Source organism: Pholis gunnellus (assembly GCF_910591455.1).
Source record: "Pholis gunnellus genome assembly, chromosome: 9".
NCBI classification, from domain to species: Eukaryota; Metazoa; Chordata; class Actinopteri; order Perciformes; family Pholidae; genus Pholis; species Pholis gunnellus.
The window spans coordinates 24,314,548-24,329,862 of NC_136535.1; the positions used below are offsets into that span (position 1 = coordinate 24,314,548).

At 47.5% G+C, this 15,315-nt stretch overlaps 1 protein-coding gene across 2 annotated transcripts in view; it reads right to left on the bottom strand.

The window, feature by feature from the left end:
- The window catches only part of epha4l (eph receptor A4, like), a 50,036-nt gene that overhangs the window by 18,882 nt on the left and 15,839 nt on the right, over positions 1–15,315 (bottom strand). For both annotated transcript variants that reach the window (XM_079165739.1, XM_079165738.1), the window contains exons 4-5: positions 8,327–8,482; positions 1,700–2,035 (exon numbers count right to left, since the gene is read on the bottom strand). In XM_079165739.1, the coding sequence (XP_079021865.1) occupies positions 1,700–2,035; positions 8,327–8,482 (492 nt within the window). The remainder of the gene's footprint in view (positions 1–1,699; positions 2,036–8,326; positions 8,483–15,315) is intronic.

The following is a 15,315-nucleotide window of genomic DNA, read 5'->3' on the forward strand; positions in this document are numbered from 1 at the left end:
GGATGGGAATTAGTGATAAAAAAAGGCACTTTGCTTGCCACCCAAGAGCAGAGCAGTAAAGAAGACCAGGGTAATGATCGGCTATAAGTGGAGGAGAGCAGGGAGGGATGAAGAGAAAGGGCCGGGGTCGTAAAACCCATTTGCACAACAACCGGTTACAAAATGGCTAAATGACAAAACAACGGGAGGCTTTGGACGCATACCCCCCGGGCCAGAGGGCTCTTCTCCAGCTCTGGAGGAGATGCTGTATTCATGGCTACGTGTGTGTGTTCCACTAGATTAATTACACACACACACACACTCATGCACACAATCCAGCAGCATTTGTAATGAAGCCTCCCACAGATCAATACAACTCATCTAATTCATTAGCTTGAGAGCTAAATATAGCACGTCGCCCCCCCCCCTCTATCTTCAGCCTCGACTTCTCATGCCTAATTATGCAAAAGTGAAATACTGCAGAAAATCATCTCCCGCTGCAGATAATCCATCAACCTCCTCAACAATCATCCAGCCTTAACCAAAATTATTTACAGCTTTAATAAACTTGTTTTGACACGCAGATTGCCCCCCAAAAAAAAAAGTCTGTCAAGCGCTCAGTGGAACGAAACTGTGCTCTGCATCAAATATAAGCCACACACACACAATTACAAAGCTTCTCTGCAAAACATACACTCTTTCCTCTGCAGGCTCACGCAGACACGCCAAGAAACTTTAAAAGCAAATTTAGTCGACTGAGCGATGAGGAGGATCATTTTATATGATCAAAAGCTCCAGAACTACGACTGAGTGGACCTTCAGGCAAGATTGTATCTGTCAGCTGCTGCTTCCAATCTCAAAAATGAATTTTCAATCTCCAATCTAATCCACGGTTAGGGTTCTGTTTCCCTACTTGACTAGTAGTTGGTCGACAAATATAGCGATTGGCTGAGAACAGTTGTTTTCTTTGGGGGGGGGGGGGGGGGTCATCACGTTTTGCAAATGTATTTGTCTGGTCAGCGACCGACTCTCATTCAGCGAGTTCTTTCATTGACTAGTATAAAGCTACAGGTCACCATGATTACATATAATGGGGCGGCTGTAGCTCAGGAGCGGGTCGTCCTTGGGTAAAGATACTGAACCCCAAATTGCTTCTGACGGCTGTGCAATCAGTGTCTGTGTGTGTGTGTGTGTGTGTAGAAGCTGATATGCAGTGTAAAGCGCTGTGTGGTGAAGACTGTAAAAGTGCTCTAGAGATGCAAGTCCCTTTACCATACTGTGTGTATAACTGTTGACTGAAAATATGTTGATGTGTCCACATAAACAATGTTTCTAGACACGGGCCTCCCGATCAGAAACACATATTTTCTGTGGTATGAAGGGGCATAACTTCCATAACGTTCTCTGTAACTTGTGGTTGTATGGTAATAGTTGGCCTGGTGTGGAGATCACGGCAGAGCCAAATCCATAAATCTTTGCATGAAAACATGTAATCTGCAGTGTCTCACCGGGGTCCACCATGAAAAAGATACTGGTCAATATATCGGGCCAAACGGTGTTTCCGTCTTCCAGTCACATCGACAGAACACTTATTTATCACGCTGGTCACTTATTGGAAGCGGTTAACCTTCTTTCATGTAACACTATTGGATTCCTTCCCACAAACCCAGCCTGAATCACCCACTCCCTCCATCATCAGACCATCGGCGTCTTTTCTTACCGGCCTGGTTGGTGGTGACGGTCACGGACACGGCCTGTTCCGGCCCGGGGCTCTGAGGCGAGACTCCGTTCACCGCCCACACCTCGAAGGTGTAGTTGGTGTGGGCCTGCAGCTCGTTGATGGACACCCTGGTCCCCTTCAGGCTCAGCTGCTGGGGGCTGAAGTGGACGCTGTTGCCGCAGGGCTGACAGCGCCGGCCGTCAGCCCCGCAGCGCTTGCACACCACGTTGTACGTCAGGTCCTGGCGCCCCCCCGAGCTGAGGGGCGGGCTCCACTCCAGGTTCACCGAGGTCTCGTTCACGTTAGAGATGAGGTGGGCGGGCGCCGACGGAGGGCCTGTGGAGGAAGGAAAACACGGGGAGAGGTTGACGTCGTTACCAGTAGCGGTTAGAGGCCGAATGCTGCGCATGTAGAGAGTTAAAATGATGTTTATTAAGACATTATTTCTGTGATCACAGTAAATTGGTGGTCGTAATGTTAACAATATGCATTTGGTGAATACTGCAAAGAAAGTCTCCCAAAGGGTCAAGATTCTCTCCACACATAGGAAAGATGAAAATGTGTAATTGACTGCGTTGCCCCTTCATTGAGAGCAGAAGCTTCTTCAATTCCCTTTTAATGTCCTGTCCATTACGGCGAGGGAGGATCCAATTTCACCTCAAGTTAATTCAGCGCGTTAACTGAAATCCAATAGGCCGGCAGCTTTCTCTCTCCCCATTCATATGTCGAATCAGCTGTGAGGTGGCAGAGCGCCCGAGCCCGCTGCTAACAGTGGGGCTTTTTATGGCACCCACTCAATAACTTTAGGCAAAGTTTGCTTTGGACCCTGTTATTAAGTTCCCGCTTTGATGTACCGCGGTACGGTTTAATGCGAGGAGCAGCTCCACAGACACACACGTGACGCAAACTCCCCGTCCTCATCAGTTTCAATCTCACATGTCGGCCCTATTGTAATGAATGTGTTTTTTTTGTGCTGCTTTCAAACATAAGCGACGGTAATTGACTTAACTATCTCTCTCTCTATCTCTCTCTCTCTCTCTATGACTAATGAAGCGCACGCGAGCGGGCTGGGGGGGATCGATGCCGGGTGAAATATGAAAGCTAGTCAGTCCACGGACGAATCATTTCACAACGGAAATTAATTATCAGTGTTATTTTTGGAAGGGGCCGCGTGGCAATGAGTAATTTCACTGGGACGCAGAGAGCAGCCGAGGGGGACAGTGTGTGTGTGTGTGTGTGTGTGTGCGTGTGTGCGTGTGTATGGAGGAATACATTGCGCTTTTGTTGCCGCATTGTAATGGAGACGTGGAAGTGCAATTTTTGCCCGTGATGCATGCGTCTTCTTAACCCTCCTGCTGTGTGTGTGTGTGTGTGTGTGTGTGTGTGTGTGTGTGTGTGTGTGTGTGTGTACGGGCTGGACTCGCGTACGCCAGCGTCAGTCGGGCTGGCAGGCCGTGAAAAGAAGATGGAAAAGGACAAGAGGGGGAAGACAAACACCGTCTGTTCATCCAGGAAAGCAGAAAGCCACTGATTAGTATGGAAGGAGCGGGTCAGGATGGATTGATGGGGAGGGACGGAAAATGGATGGTGGCGGGCGTGGAGGAGAGTCTGTTTAACTGAAAAATGACCCAAAAGGGGTCACAAGCATGAAGATGAAAGGACACAGAGTACACTGTGCTAATATTAGCATCGCTTAACTTCCCCTTACCAACCCGCAGCCTTCGTTGAAACACTATTAATACATTCCCATTAAAAATGCTCTGCCCCTTCCCCCCCACTCCTCCTCCTCCTCCTCCTCCCGTCGCTCTTTCACCTCATTCCCTCCGTTTGCGTCTCAGACAATGGGAACAAGTTACAGATGGGGTTTCTAAATGAAGGTGCCTACACCCAGCCGTCATCATAATAGTGCCTTTGTCAGTATGCTAGGTCGAGCTAACCTGCACTCCTTTTCAACACTCGATAATTCGCCGTCTTGAGATGCACCGTGAAGCCATTACTCAGCTGTTATCTGGACTTATGGCGTCGTAAACTTAACAGGGCAAAGGTAATAAGAATGTTTCCAATCAATGTCTGAGGATGTGTGCGCTCTTGTTCTTCTGTTTTCCTCCTCGCAGGGATAAAAAGATTTTATTTTAAAGGCCCTCCCAATTGAAGAGATTTGTTATTCAGACATTAATAAAGGAGGTTCAGGGAATAAAAGCAATCGCAGTAGCAATAAAAGTCTGTTAGCTAACTTTGAATCTAGAGCCAGATGGTTAGCTTAGCTTAGGTTGGCATAAGGAAAACTTATTTTTGATGTATATAATACGTTGTTAATTAGGGAGTTTTAGAAGAGTTAGTCAAACTGTCTACATCTTCTTCCTTCAGCCCTCATGCTCAGCTAAATGTCTCCTGGCTCAGCATACAGACATTTATTGATCTTCTAATCTAACTCTTGGCAAGCAAATACAAGTATTTCTAAATACTGAAGTATTCCTTTCATGTGATAGTAATGTCCTCAAGAAATATATAAAGATATGTGTGTGTTGGCAAGTGTGTGGACTATACACACACGCCTCAGGATGATTCCTGTTTGTTACAAGACTTGCAACAGCGCTGTATAACTTTATGACTGTATAAAGTCTTAAACACATTCCACCATATGTCAGTATTCCCCCTGCATTCCACACACACAATCTACCTTTGGCTGTACCTGTCGCTCTCCCAGAATGCACCGGTGGGAGCAAGGGAGCGTGGGAGAGCTATCAGTTGTGACTGACACCCGGTAATTAATCCTGGGAGAGAGAGAGAGAGAGAGAGAGCGGCGGGAAGGGGGGGGTAGACGGCAGTGCAACGCTCGCACAACCTTCGTATAACGTCGGCTCAACGTGGCCTTAAAGTTCACACTCCGGGGGGGGGGGGGGCTTAGAAAGATTCTCCAAGAAGAAAGTTTGCGATTTCGTTTTCCCCCTCATCTCCTTTTCCGTTCTCGCAATTTGCTCCGAGGCCTTATTTCTGTTGTTTCCTGTCGCTCATTCGCTTCCATCTCCCCCTTCTTCTTTAATCCGTCTTTCTCATTTTTACTCCCCTCCCATCCTCCCGCCTTTCCTCTTCCTCTCCTCCTCCTCCTCCTCGCTTCTTTTATCCCCCTCTCCTTCTGTCTCTTTCTATCAGTGATTGCTAGCCGAGTGTTGTGCAGGGGTCGAGGTACAGAGCAGGCTAAATTGGCCAGAACATTGAAGCCGCTATTACCGTCCGGCTGGGATTCATTCAGTGCCCGCCCCCCCCCCCCTCGGGTCCTCCCAGACCTGCGTTCATTCCTCACTCCGTCCCTCCTGCTTCCTCCACCAAAACCGCCGCTAAGAAAACTGGGCAAAATCTGAGAAACCCATCAAGGGCCAACAGAAAACCCAAAATGGAGAACAGCCCCTCCTTATAACCTCCAGCTCCCACGGCTGTCTGTCCCTGGTCCTCGTTACGGCCCTGTGGTGTATGTGTGTATGTATTTATATTCACCCGCGTTTATTCATGTGTATTGCCTGTTTGGCTCTGATCATATTTTATACACTAGCGGAAGCTGTATGATTATGAATTGAATGAGCTGCTAATTGTGTTCAGTTGGGGATATTTTCTACCTGATGTTCTATGAATATCTGCCTCTAAACTATGTGAACTGCACGCTAAAAGTTGACCATTTTTGTACGGTTGCCTTCGGATGTCGACAAAGATTGTCCATGTGGCATTTTGCTAAGCATGGTTGTCGACAAAAAAGTATAAAAGCAACAACAAATAGATCAAATGAACAGCAAGAGCGATGGAGGCGAGCCAGGAAACAGAAAAGCAAGACGGGAAACAGAAAAATCTGACAAAGAAAATCTTTTAAAAGTAATATAACGCGTTTATCCTGCCAGGTTCTTCGGGCAGATTGATCCAAAGCGTGGGAGGCTAGTGCCCCTTGTTTCTAATCTGGAAACCAGCGTTTTTCGATCGAACGTATAGCACAACGTAGAGATCGCCGATCAAACAGAACAATTGCCGCAAAGATGCGAGACGGGCGCATGCAACATGGAATACAGCGTGAGCAGCTGGGCCTGCACACGAGCAGTCAAACAGTGACGGAATTACGCAACATCCAGTTTTAATCATCGTCTTGCATCGCCAGACTCCCAGCTAAGAGAGGGGAAAAGCGTTTTCAATTACCCCCCCCCCCCCCCCCCCCCCCCCCCCACACACACACACACACGCACACACACACGCACACACACACACACAGACCCAATTACCAGAGATGCCGACTCTTTCCCAGCCTGACCTCCAGCGAGGCAAACTGGGAAATGACTTTAAGGAGTATTTTTATTTTTTCCTTCATCTGCTCTGTTCGTGACTCCGAGTGGGTTTTGAGAGAAAGAGAGTGAAAACAAGATGTGGATGAGGAGGCATGTGTGAGTGACAGCTGTAATTACAGAGCTCCAACATGTGGGTGAGAAGTAAAAAAAAAAAAAATAATAATGCACTAGGAAGGAAAACAGCAGACGACAGACGGGGTGGGAGGTCAAGGATCAAATGTTGGCCGACTGACGGGGCCGGGGGGGGGAAAGGTCACGGGGGGAGTCGGGCTAATGTTCAGTTCCTAACTGTGGAGACGGGATCGCAGAAGAGACGGCGTGGTGAAAGGAGCCAAGTAATGAGCTCTGACAGCTGTTGCTTGCAGCAGCTACTCAAGTGCCACACTGGCTAACAGGACGATAACGATGAGCTCTAAGATCACGCTTTAAAATAAAACTACTCATTAGTGATGTGACTAAACGGTAAAGGGAGGTGGGAGGCGAGTCACAAAAGTAGCGAGGCTTATGTTTTTATTGTCATTGACTGACAACTTGTTGTCAAAGTTTGTGACGTTTTTGTATTTTCATTTTTACATACTACATACTACATGCTGCTGCTGTAAAACAGTTAGTGACGTCCTTCTCCTGGTTAATATATATATATATATATATATATATATATATATATATATTAAAAGCGGGTGTAAAACAACAAAAACACAAAAAACGATGCAGAAAAGAGCTTTTGAATAAGTCTGGACATAGCATCCATGTGAAATTCATGTTTACATCAATTTGACGGTTTTCTAAAATGTAACTTTTCTTCTGTGATTTCTCGCTCCAGGCCTGCAGACCTGATTGAGTGTAATCAGTGGAATGGGACACACCTGGGCCCCTATGCATAAAAGCCTGAGCAGCAACAGATCTCCTCTCACTCCATAACTCACTGTCAAGGCTTTTTTTGGTTCTTGTCCACACAGCACATGTTCAGGCGTCCACTCCTACTGCTTCCTCTATCCATTCGTTTGGCTTATTTTGACTTACATTTTGGTACATTAGTGGGACAATTTGCTGGTCAAAGTAAACTATTTTACTGTTCGGTGACACAGTGCAAAAACAGCTCAATATGTGACAATCAAGGATTTTGCAGATTAAAATCTCGTTCAAGAATATCTGGTGTGATTCTTGACAGTGAAAATCTTCCACGATTGGAACCTTGTTTGTGTCGTCGCGTCGATACCGTGCAGCAGCAGGGGAATGATTCGTTATGTTTGTTGCCTCCTGGACGGTCAACTGTTACCGAGGAGGGGTCCGAGCTGCTCGTCGGATTCATTAAACTGTTACACCGGGCGATGAATCCACAGGAACTTGACAGATCATTCGGGTCGATATGCGAGAGCCGGCTCTGAGCTGAGCAACTTTAACAGATGTTTCGGTCGTTCAAATTGCTTTATGACGCGTACTCACTCGTATACAAAGGCCTGTCATACGTAAGTATGTGCGCTGTTACTTTCCTGAGAAATAGAGTGTGGGGCTTTGTGTTTTATGTGCCTTTTTTTTTCTTTGTGTATATTTCTACAAGTGTCAACTCCCAGTTATGTGACTCAGAGAGGGAACGAGGTCTAAAAAAAGGAAGATGTATCATTAAGCAGCAGGATTGTTAAAAACAATATTTGTCGTCGCAGGCATTTGGCTCATCGGGATGGAACAAAGTGCAGACAAACACTGGGAAATAAAAAGCTCTTCCTTCAGCGTAATGCATTCCTGTATGTAGTCACCTCCTCTTTCTCCTTGGCACCTTACCCTCTTCCTCTATTGCATCTTATTAATTCTCTGCCTACATCCCCAGCTTCTGCCCTTGTTTTTTCCATCTTTTTCATCACCTCCCCGCCAACGATCTTATCTCTTATTTGTCTTCCTCCATCGTTCTCTCCCTCCTCTGTTGTTGTGCCGCCTCTCTGAAGAGGACTGGATCTGGGATGCAGCGGTTTATACCCTCATTAGTTCTCTGTCACCGTGACTGATCACTAAGTACCACCTGGAATCAAAAGACGCCTATTAAACCAGCAGCCGCCCGCTGTATGTGTGTGCAGAAAGGCTGTCGCTGCGAGTGTGAGAGAGAGAGAGAGAGAGAGAGAGAATCCATGACCATGTTAAGGCAAAAGCAATCCCTGTCTTTGTCTGTGTGCTACTTATACACTTACAGTCGCATGCTTGGACTAATATCTTATCTCACAGTTCGTCGTGGCTTCCTCAAATATAACTTATGTATTCCGATATGCATCACGAGGGGCTTTACGCGTCACAATGTAGGTGTACTTACGGGTGCAGGGCATGGACGCCGGGTCCGTTTCAGAGCGGAAGTATCCCTTGTCGCAGACGCAGGAGGTGGATCCCTCCCTGACGGAGTAGCTGTGGAGCGGACACTTGGAGCAGGAGCCGTCGGTGGCCAGGGCGCGGTAGTAACCAATCTTACAGGCTGAAAGATAACAAGAGGGAGGGTTAGTTTGAGATTAGATTGTCACGTGAAATACAGTAAATATTTACAGCTCTTTTAGTCTAGAGAGGAAGGGATAACACGATACCAGAATTGTTGCCGATACCAATAAAAGTGATATGCCTTGAACCCCATGAACTTCTACATACACTTCTTTATTGCCATTTGCACACTGTTTATTGCAAAGTTACTGAATAGAGCTTTAACGCATCATATTGCAACTCAATGCAGCCTCCGCTAATGTTCGGTGTTTGCGACCTCATTTAGCCAAGCAGGACTGTTACAGCTAACGTTAGCTTAGCTCTCCTCCTACTGATTTTAACATGGATTCTTTTGTTCACAATGTAGCATTACCAGGGAAACTGTCTATCATCCAGGACGCCATTAGTCTCGAGCGCTGATCCCCAGCACCTACACTGCCTGCGGTGCTGTAGAAAAACAAGCACCATCGCATTTTGGCATAGACTTGGTGCCCAGTGACATCCCTACTTCTAGGAACCATTTAGTCAAGTTGACAAATTGCCATCTCCAATAAAAAATTCCCCGTGATCAGTTTGGAAGCTACACCCAGAAACCGTCTCGGGTTTCTGGTATGTTGCCATAGCATTTCACTTGACATCAAATAGTTGAGGAGAAGAGAACTTTCAGATCTTGCCCATTTTCGCCCAATTAGCAACAAGAAAAACAACATGTTGCCCAGAGGCTCCTACTTCTCTCCCCAATTCCTCCCTCCCTTTGTCTTCATTTTCCATCTTCAGTGCTCTCTCCCCTTTCTCCTTTTCTCACGGACCTGCATTCTATTATTGAAAACAGCAGAACAGGACCAAAGGGCGCTATTTCCCTTTTGACAAAAAGAGAAGATCAAATAACTGCGTCTTGTCTTTCTCACAAAATTTAAGCTATGCTCAATTGGCAAGACTTGGATCCGCAATGAAACCAGAGCCGGTGGCATTTCAGACCGTTTAGCAAACAAATGCCACCGCACTTGGCGCACTAGGAGCTCTGTCACTCTCACGGGGCTGTTTTTGCCTTAAACACACACACACACACACACACACCTCAGTCTGAAACGGTAACCTAAGTGACACTTTTTCTACTTTTGGCGACAGTGCTCGCCTTTCTTTTGAGTGACAGTTTGATTGGAGGGCTCGTGTTTCAAGGAGTTTTCTCCCCTCGTCTATCGGTTTCCATAATGGCCGGGGAAGCCTCGCGGGGTTTCTGTTTCACCCTCTGAGCGCTGAACCAGGCCGAGGAGGACAAAAGAGCAATTCTCCAGGAGGTGCGGCGCAGACAGCCGCGACACCGATTGGACCAAATAACCTCTCAGTCAACGGAGGCCGCCATGTGCTTAGCAGTGGGTTTCTGGTGGAGTGGGCGTCGTGTATGTGTGTGTGTGTGTGTCTGTCTCGTTATGATGTAAAGACCCGTTGGAGACAGAACGGGTAAATTTATACCCAATATAAATCAGATAATTACACACGTATAGTCTGCAGGGGTAAAGCCAATGCCCCCTCCCCCTCCCCTCCCCATGCGCACACACCAACTTCACAACCCAGATCTATAAAGTGCATCTTGAAGGCATGGATTCCAATGCCATAGTCATAAATACATCAGGGGATCCTTTATACAAAAGAACAGTCGCATAAACAAACTCCTACATGTGTTCGCCACACTAAAAATCAAACCGATGCCTAAACACGCGCACCGCAGCAAGGAGGATGTCCGTCCTCCCAACAAAAACACACATTGCACAAAACACCTGACCCGCTGGCACATACGAACAGAAAGAGAGAAATCCACAACCCCCCCCAAAAAAATACTGGGAAATCCCTCAATAAAGCCCGGCGCTTTGCCTCACAGCCGCCCTTCTCTTAACTGCTGGATTAGGGTAGCCTGGTGTTAACCGAGCCGGGCTAGCAGATACCTGCTGAGCCATTCTTGGCCCGTTCCCACTCAGTCAATCAGGGCTAAATCCCTGCCGCTTCACTTGCTAACGCTAAGCTAAGGGTCTCTTTGATTGCAGCCTGCAGGGGAGTGTGAAGCCCCCGTTTCTTTTCTTCACGGTTGCAAAAAAAAAGAAGGTGGGGAGAGATTAGCCCGGGAGGCACTTTGTGTTATCTCTCTATCTTTTAAAGCAATCTTTCCGCGCCCAGTCTCATCACTAGAGACAGGACACTGGGATTTGTGGGTATTGTTTAAGAGGTTGTGACTGCTTCAGGTGACAAAACACAAAGTTGCTGTCAGGGTTTTTACTACATGTGCGCTGACCAGGAAAGCGTCTCAGAGTTGAGAGCCGGGTCAAGCAGCTGTCTGAGACCATTGCGCCCCTCGCTAAAAGCTGAAGGGAGAGTTAATTGAGTCCCATGCTTCACAGCCTTTGGGCCTGAGCCTCTTTTAAAGAGACGCACTCTAAGAGCGGGCTACCTCAAACTGTGCACGGTTGATGAGTTTTTCCCTTATTAAGCTGTCCCGGAGTGAACACCCCCCCCCCCCCCCCCCCCCACAGGCTGGCCCAAAATTCTTTGCCTAACTTCAAATCCCTGCTCACAATAGACTCTCTCTAGCATCTTCATCTGCGGTTTTTTTAAACAGAAATTGTGTTTGAAAATGTGATGTCAACATTTTGAGGCCTTGTTTATAGCAGCGACTGCCCCGCAGGAAGAAACAGTGGAGGGAAAAAGAGAGGTCGATATCAAGAGTCAAGCTGGAGAATTTGCTTCCTATTAGGTGTGTGTGTGTGTGTGTGTGTCTGTGTGTGTGTGTGTGTGTGTGAGGGAAGAGACCACAGTAGTGGGTGGTCCGAGAGACCGTGGCTTCAGAGAGGAATCTCCCTTAAGACTCACTGGATTTATCACTGTCCGGGGCCAGCCCTAGCAAACCCACACACACACACACAGACGCAAATACAGACACACATGTATTTAGTTTTTTATGGGACGTGAGCTAAGAAAGCCCTCATCATATCCTCTCATACAGCTCTCAAATGTCTAACCCAATTTTTCCACCCCATCTTTTTTATACCGTCTCCTTCTTCTTCTTCTTTTTTTTCCGCCTCGCCGCTCTCCAACTCTCCTGTATCTTTTCTTTTTTTTTTTTTTTTCTCCCCCTCACTCGCCCTCTATCTCTCTCTGTCTGTCTCTCTCCTGCTCTCCGAGGCTTTCTCTCGGCAGGCCTCCTTTTCAGACAGAGAGGGGTTTGTCAGGTGCCAAATCCCTGAGCTGAGAGATCAAAGGCAGACAAAGAGACTGGTGACTTACTGTTCTATTCTGGAAAGGCAAAAAAATGGAATCCCTCATAGACCGGGACATCGCATTCTTCCCTTCCTTTTCTCCCCCAGCAGCTCTTTCACTCATTCAATCCTCCTCTCTGGCTTTAGTCCTTTTTTCCCTCCCCTTTTGTCAGTCGCCCCCCACCCGTCCACCCCATCCCTGTTGTCTCTAAGCTGAAGCACGTTTGGTAGGAAAGAAGGCGACGAGGGTGGAAGGGAGAGGGGACGTGGAAGTAAATGAGTAGTTTTGTCCGTGTGGCGGGGATTCGGCCGGCTGAATTGGTCGCGCCGCGTGAGGGGGAGGGAGGAAAAAACGTGGAACTTCTGTTCGAGACGAAATCGTCGACGCAGCCGTCTGCGATGGGAGTGAGCGCACAAAAGCTAATGATACAATGATAGCCGCCCACACGTGAGCCAACTTAAAAACCCCAGCGAAGTTTTTCTCTGAGTGGCAACAAACCTACACACCAGGCTTTAGAGCGGCCCGTGGATGCTCCCTAACACCAAAATAAAAAACACATCTACCCACACACACACACACTCCCACTTCAGCCCACCTTGAGTGACCCGCATGCAAAGCCTGATAGGCGAGCTATTCTGCAGCCTACACAACAAAGTATCCGATACCCTGGGGACTGAAAGCATGAGAGCAAACTTGCGCTACAATAGCGCCTCTAAAAAAAAAGAAAAGAAAAAAGCTCCAGGAATATAACACCCAGCGCACGGCACACAATAACTAGGCCTGCCCAGGCAGAACAATCGCCCCTCTTATAATCAAAAAAAAAAAGGAAGAATTAAGTTCAAGCTACGCTATTTTCTCTCCTTTCAAGCCGGCGCTTTATCTTCTTTGGGCGATGAAAACCCGGTCACTCTTTTTTTAGTCATAACAGACAGTGAGTGCTCTTCAGAGGAGCAGTCGGGAGGCGTCCTCCACAAAGCCGCTCTTTCAGAAAAACGAAGCTATCGGCTTTCAGGACCTGAGGGCAAGGAGAGTCTCTCCTTCTCCTGCACCTTGAGGAGCCACAGCCATCTCTATTTAAACACACCTCTCTGACATACCCCCCTCTGCCTTTGTGTCTCCTCTATCTCTGTTTCGCGCTGCGTTGCTCAGGTGGGACAGGATTGCTATTCTAAGAGTGCTTTGCTGCAGTCCCGAGCTGGATTTTAAAAAATCTTGGATGCATATACTGTCTATACCCACCCAGACATGCATATAGATCCAAAAAAAAGACCATCCGCACCAAAACACCTGAGCCACTGGCACATTAGCAGGGCTAACTAGCTGCTGACCGTTAGCATCTGTCACTGGAGCAGCAGGAGAGTGGAGCAGGTTAACTCATTAATTCCGTCACCGGGGGTTATTAATTACCTCCGGCCCTGACAGCGACACGCAGCCACACGGCCGGCGGAACCCATCAGCGTGATGGATGAGGGACACACGGCCTCCGAAACTGATCACCATGATTGATGACGAACACTCGTCACACATCTTGACCTTGACCTGGGTGTGTGTGTGTGTGGGGGGGGGAGGGAGGTCCCACAAAAGTGGTATCGTCCTTTTTAAAATGCAAAAAAAAATGTCAACCCAGTGACATCTGGGTTTGACATCCCCAATGGTGTTAATGAAGGCCAAGAACAAAAGCCAGAGAGGCTAACGATGTTAATGACGCACAAGCCGACCTTGCTGACAATCACCGCGGCTTTGCTAATGGTGGCCGGTGCCAGGGGGTCGCAAGGGTTGCCAGCAGTTTGTCTGTCAGGTGCCCGGATGATTTATAACTGTATTTTCAGCGGCGCCGATCCATCACACAGGAGCCACCCACGACACCGCCCTAATTAAAATGTCTGCACCTGACACATAAGAGCACCAGCCAAAGAAGCTTGATTATGAGCAAAAAACTACACCCTGAAAAACATTTTAAAGTCACCAAAATACTTTGAACTGTTCCTCAACACCAGAGTGCTTCCAGAAATGTGCTAATTTACAGCATGTTCTATGTTCCTAACGGATTTCGACGTTGTGTAAAACCTCTTTTTCTGAAGCCGAACCAACGATTTCCTGCCGCAACGTATGAGAATGCACCGTGGCGCCACCTGCATTGTTGGGTATATTTGGATTGCATAACAGAAATATTGTTCTGAAGACTTCCTGAGGACAAAGGTCTCCACGTTCTTATTGACACGTAGGCCTCAAACTTCCTCCCTAAGTCCTTTCAGCCATGGCCTTAAGTAGGAATATTAGTACAATGGTTATATATCGCACAAATCTAAAGTATTCCGCCCAGCCACTCCAGAACGGACAAGACGCCTCCTTAAAGAAAAGTGAGACCAGGGTACGAAAGGTGGATTTAAGGAAAAGAACGAGACAGAGGGTATAGAGGCAGCAGACAGATCCATCTTTGTTTGGTGAAACACTGTCTAACTTGTGGAGGTAAACGTGGAGAACCACTCAGATTCCACTTTTGCACCGCTGCCAGATCCGCGAGGGTCGCACCACCCGGAGCCGGGCATGGCGCCAACCCACCGAGGACCTTTTGTGCCCTAAGATTGGCACAGCAGGTGGGTAATGGACTATAGTTCAAGGCAAACAAGACAGAGATATATATATATACGCAAACAGAGGCTTCCAAACCCCCTGCACACTCTCAGGTATGCACACAAAGCCCTTCAAAGGCCCTCTGGACTACACAGATGCACTTTGCAAAAACCACGCGTGCATGTAAAACACACACAAAAAGACACAAACACGCAAAACTGGCTTTGTTTGAGCACGGGGGGACAGGAGGACGGCGGGGACGATGGGAGGTAAACAAACTCAGTCAAGGTATTGTCTTGGTCCAATTTCCTCAAGGTCTCCAGGGGCTCCAGTCTCATGTTGGACATGTGTGTGCAGCCGCGTGTGTGTGTGTGTGCGCGCGAGCAGGCAGTGTATCTAGCATGCTTTCCTGACATTGTTTACGATGAAAAGAGCTGCATTTCAATTCAATTATGAAAAAAAAAAAGAGGCAGAGGGGCGGGGGGGGGGGGGGGGGGGGGGGGGTATGCTAATGTTGCTGCACACGGGGACACTCCGCACACACACCGCTAAACAAATGGGAGAGCCGAACCGAGGAGAATGGGTCAGGAAAAGGGAGGACGTGTGAGGAAAAAAAACCACAAACACACACTAAGAATAGGTGAGGAGGAAGAGGAAGCGATAGGGAAGCGGTCTCAATAGGGCCTCATATCCAATGCTGTAAACAAGTGCAAACCACGTGTCGCGCTGGAGCACAAATACATAACAAATCACTGACAATACACAACAATACACACCACTGTAACACAAGCTAATGTTATGACTGTACTGTTATTCAGGCTGGCATTGCATATGATGTGCACACTCTACAGCTGGGCCATGAATCAATATCATATAGATGTCGTGATAAGAGATGCAATGTCATGTTGGATTTGGTTGTTGTGAACTGAAGAAAAACTAAGGCTGCATCACAACACGTGATGCAATGTTTTGAGCTTTTCTGAGTGTTGTAACTCAGTAAATTGAACAGAA